Genomic DNA, 5,481 nt, shown 5'->3' with positions numbered 1-5,481 from the left:
AAAAGAGAAGCAACACTTTTCAACTCATTTCATGAGACTAGAATAAACTTGATACCAAACATTGATGAGGATAGTATGAGAAAATTACATGTTAATTTAATTTATGAATGTACAATCCTAAAGAAAATATTAGCAAATTGAATTCAATAATCTATTAAAAAGATAATGCATCATGACCAATTTAGATTTATCCAGAAATGCAAGGTTAGTTTAAAATTTGAAAAATCAATTAACTAATACACAGCTGATGAAAATATAAATAATCATATGAGCACATCTCAATAAATACAGGAAAAAGAGCTTTACATGATTCAATGCACATTCAAGAAAAAAAAAACAAAACTTAACAACTTGGAAATTTGTTAACATAATATAAAGCATTTATATCCCATACAGATTTTTAAAAAACTGACCAAGCTGATTTTTAAATGTATATGAATTAGCAAAGGACCAACAACAGCCAATTCCCAAAGAAGAATAACATGGTGGGGGTACATGACCTACCAGATATCCAGACTTACCAGATACAAAACTCTTGTAATCAAGGCTGTATGGTACTGTGCAGGGGTAGACAAATTGACAAATTGGAGAGAACAGAACACACAGAAACAGACCTCCACTTATATGGGACTGTGATATTTTATGGGATGGTCATTGCAGATTAATGGGGGATACTGCCAGGACAATTGTTTATGTGGGTAGAAAAAGTGAGAAAGAAATGGGAAGAGAGAGAGAAACAGAGATAGAGAAAGAGAAAAGGAAAGGAAAGGAAAAGAAAGGAAAGGAAAAAAGAGGAAAGGAAAGGAAAGGAAGAAAATAAACTTGAACCTTACCTAACATCATCTCCCATCACCCTTTCCCAAGGCTCTATCTCTGACGATGGCAATACCATCCGCGCAGCTGCCCAAATTACCAACCTGGGAGCCCTCCTTGCCTCCTTTTGTTACCCAACATCATGTTGTATTAATCCTAAAGTATGACACACACACTCTGTCCTTTTTACCCCTCCTTTACTAGACTAATTCCTAGTAAGTCTTCAGGACTCAGTTATAGGACATTTCCAAGTTAGGTTCTCCTCTCATGTGGTCCTGTCACACCCTGTACCCTGTTACTGCTAGACAGCACTGACACGACTCTACTGTAATTGCCAGTTTATTTCTAGGTAAGTTCTGAGGACCTGCTACAAATCCCTTGGGGTGGAGTATCCTGTCTTGTTCACAGTTTTACTTCTAGTGCCCACTGCTGTGCCTGGGATATAGTAAACAATCAATAAATATTTGGAAAATAGATGAATTAATAAGCAAATGAATGTATAGATAAAAAGCTACAAAGTAACTGAATTCTACAACTGAAACATCTAAAATGTGTTTAAGTTCTTTTATTATCTTATACTGTTTTATCAGAATATTTTCCAAATATACTCTTCTTTGTCAAATAGATCTACTTTAAGGAGACATTATTTTAGACTCCTGAAAATCAGTTTTGACACATTCTTTCTTTCTTTGTACTGATTAAAGATATTTTACATGTGAGCAAAAAATTTCAGGTTAATTCAGTTCTGTTTTTCTAGAATGATGTTTCTCTGAAAGAAAATAAATTGTCCGTGTTGTAACACAACACAATAAGGTTGTTACATAAATTTGTAAAATAATTATCCTTCCTCTTTATTCAAATAAAACATGAATTAGTATTGTCTGGAACATTTTAGGTGCCTAATAAATTTTTGTCATATGAAAAAAACATTAAAGATACAGTGTGTTCGATATTTTTTTGAAATCTAGAAATGACTCATTTATTATTATGTTTTTGTCATTTCTTTCTGAAGGAGTTTGATTGGCCAATAGAAGGACTTCTTGTTCCAAACAGTCCTCCCATGAAGAAACCGATGTGTAAGACACCAGAACAATGTGTCCCTGTGAAGCTCCGAGTTTTGCCAAATGGAGAAAAGGATAAAAACAGATCCCTTACTGTAATTAGTCCGGACATCTCACCTGGTCGGAAAATGCAGTAAGAACAGCGTGTTCATATTACCATTAAATACTACTTCTGGTTTCTACAGATTTTTGTCTTCTTCCGTTATGAACATTTTTCTGGGGGAATTCTGTATTATTTAGAAAAAAGGCTCCCATATTGATATTTGAGGATGAAAGTAGATACAAAGATGCATTTAGTTTTTATGTCAGGAACTTAATCTCACCTCTGCTGATTCAGGCTAGGCACAGGATAAGATAATGAGTTAAAAATGAGTAGCTCTGATTGAAAAAAGTTATGTGGTCAGCGTACATTTTGAATTAGCATTTTTGTTGGAATTTAATTAATGTATCTTGAAATAATTGAACTCAAAGTTCTTCTTAAATGTAATTTTGTAATTCTTTATTTAAATTATTATACACAATTATTTATGTTTAAATGTTTGGAATATTTAGTGAACAAAGACAGCTCTCAAAAGTACAACTTTATGTAATTTATATTATTTTCTTGGTATAATATTTTAAAAGTTTATCATCCTCAAAAAGCTTTGATCTGTACTTTAGCTTACCTTATCATTGGAATAAATCTTCCCAAACAGCCTGTATTTCTCCAACATTGAAGAAAAATCACTTGCTATGCTTTCATTACACTTTATGACAAAAAGACTCATAGATCATTGAAAAGCTCTGATGTAAAGAATGAGTTAAACACATTGTTTCTCATATTATTAGCAGTGAAATTACCTCTTGACCTTTCTTTTGAGATGTTTAGAATATTTGAGGCTGCTGATAATAGTTTAATATTCCTCTCTTCACATTGATTAAATATACTTCATACATCACTGAACAATGAGTAACACTCAGATTGGCTGACCACTGAACTGCCTGTAAAGATGATAAAGTAAAAAATTAATCTTCAAAGTAAAGTCAAGCCTGAAATTGAAATCTTTGACGCATACATTTAACAATTAGCTCATTCCGTTACATGTTAAATGTGATGGTAATGCCCTTAAAGTAGTGTATGACTTCTTTTTAAAACACCAACAATTAACAAATAATTTCTGTTCCTTCCTACATTTACTTTTTTCTTATTCTATATCTTTAATTGTGATTCAACTATATATACAGATATTATTTTATCACATTAATGTTATAAAACGTATAGTTCATTCAGGTAATCAAAACATTTTGAGAGACTGGCAAATTTGGACAACTATTCTAGCAGAGTATGTGACATTCTCTGCTGTCTAAGTGCATGCTCATGGAACAGTGTGTTCTTGTCAATCAAGTATCAAGGTATTAGAGTCACTTTGTTAACCACATGAGTAAGGCCCCATGATAGGCCCTAAATCAGTGTTTATTGAATGAATGAGTGAATGAATGAATGATTAACTATACTTGATCACCACTTCTAATTAATGAAGCAATTAATAACTATATTTGATCAGTATTTCTTTCATTTAATAAAATATAGAGATTTAAAAATGTACAGAATAGTTTCTTAACTTGAAAATTTGAACAGATATATGTCCCAATTAAACATCCGTTTTCTATGGTCATTATTTATTTTTCAGTTAAAAAATTTTTAGGTTTGTGTTAATAATAGAACAATACAGTCATGTGTTGCTTAGCAACACTGATATGCTCTGAAAAATGCGTTCTCAGGCAATTTCGTCCTTGTGTGAACATCACAGAGTGTACTTACACAAACCTAGATAGTGTAGCCTAGTACACACCCAGGCTGTATGGTATAGCCTATTGCTTCTAGGCTACAAACCTGTACAGCATGATAGTATACTAAATACTGTAGGCAATTGTAACGTAATGGTAAGTATTTGTGTATCTAAACGTATCTACACATAGAAAAGGTACAGTAAAAATATGGTAACATAATTTTGTTGGACCATCATTATATATGCCCTTTGTCACTGACTGAGACGTCATTTTGCAATGTATGACTGCATATGGATAAAACATTACAGGCAATATGAATGAATTTTCTTCAGAGCTGATAAATTTACATCTCAGAGTGTTCAGCATTATTAGAAGAAGATTAAAATATTGAAAATTAATTTTCTTATATAAATTACACATAGTATAAAAGTTTAAGTTTAAATTACTCATAGTATACTCATAGTATAAAAATATAAAGTTTAGTATTTAATTGTGATAGTTTTTGAAACTTTTTTTAAGAAAGCCAGATGATTTTAGGGCAAATCATGATAAATTAAAACCTCATAATTTTGTCATATATTGAAATAAGTTAAGAGATAATTGACAATGTATACTGACATATCAATCAAATCTTGGATCATTTGTTTCAGAAAAGTTAACACTGAAAGGAAAGAAGAAATCTGTGTCACTAAATATTCTGAAACGGAAATAAACCAGACTGAATTTCACCAACTTTTGGAAAAGTAAGTACGTAACATTCTGAATGCAAAAGTGATTTCCATACAATGCCTAAATGATCATGTATAATAGGTAACACAAAGTACTTATTATGCCTACATAAGAAAATAGTTGTTAGCATAATGATTCTGGAGTTTTTAATATCTGAAATATACACACTATGTGAGTCTATGATACCAATGCTAATTAACACAGTATTTCCCCCCAAATTTCAAGGCCTAGCAAGTTCCCCTATTTTGTTAACTACCAACTCCGTAAATATAATTATCCTTATTTTAAAAATGCATTTCACCGTTATACAACACCTTTCTTTGATTTATATTTAATGCTTGTACTGAAGGAAGGGTAGTTTAATTTTTGTATTTTATCTACTATAAACCAATTTTAAAAATATCACACACCTATATCGTATTTGTAAAATAGGTTGTAATTTTTCTTTTAATCAGTATTTTCCTACTAAAACAAGAATTAGATAACTGCTCAGAGGCAGAGCACCTGGTATGAACTTTTTTACAAAATATGCCTTGTCAAATATGAAGTGGCCGTCTTACCAAATTTAAAGAAGATTAGGCTGTTTCTAGTTATTTAATAATTCACTCTAGATAGTTCTGGGGTTCTTTTTTCTGTTGTTGGCTCTTCCATCTACAAAGCTGAAGGAAGATCTAATAGTGTAAAACAAGCCCCATGTTAGAATAACATTCATAGATGCAGAACTTTCTGCTATTGATACTTTCTATTTCCTGTAAAGTTGCTGACAACATAGAATACTGGAAAGACTATTGGAATAGGAGGCAAGGGATTTATTTTAACCCCGGCTTTGCCATTAACTAGTTGCAAGGCTTCAGCAAAGCCCTGACCTTCTCCAATCCTCATTTTCCTCATCCATTAAACTAACCTTGCATTTCTGGATAAATCTAAATTGGTCATGATGTATTATCTTTTTAATAGATTATAGAATTCAATTTGCTAATATTTTCTTTAGGATTGTACATTCATAAGTTAAATTAACATGTAATTTTCTCATACTATCCTCATCAGTGTTTGGTATCAAGTTTATTCTAGTCTCATGAAATGAGTTGAAAAGTGTTGCTTCTCTTTT

The 5,481-nt window shown here is 31.6% G+C and overlaps 1 protein-coding gene across 1 annotated transcript in view; it reads left to right on the top strand.

Moving 5' to 3' along the window:
* The first annotated feature begins 879 nt into the window (after nt 1–879).
* Nucleotides 880–5,481, top strand: part of DCDC5 (doublecortin domain containing 5) — a 64,686-nt gene continuing 60,084 nt past the window's right edge. The window contains exons 1-2 of the mRNA XM_008570067.1: nt 880–960; nt 1,826–2,007. Of these exons, the coding sequence (XP_008568289.1) occupies nt 880–960; nt 1,826–2,007 (263 nt within the window). The remainder of the gene's footprint in view (nt 961–1,825; nt 2,008–5,481) is intronic.

The sequence above is a fragment of the Galeopterus variegatus genome, unplaced genomic scaffold (assembly GCF_000696425.1).
Source record: "Galeopterus variegatus unplaced genomic scaffold, G_variegatus-3.0.2 Scaffold568, whole genome shotgun sequence".
Taxonomy (NCBI): Eukaryota; Metazoa; Chordata; class Mammalia; order Dermoptera; family Cynocephalidae; genus Galeopterus; species Galeopterus variegatus.
Note: the sequence above shows the minus strand (reverse complement) of the source record. Positions and strands in the feature narration are given on the sequence as shown.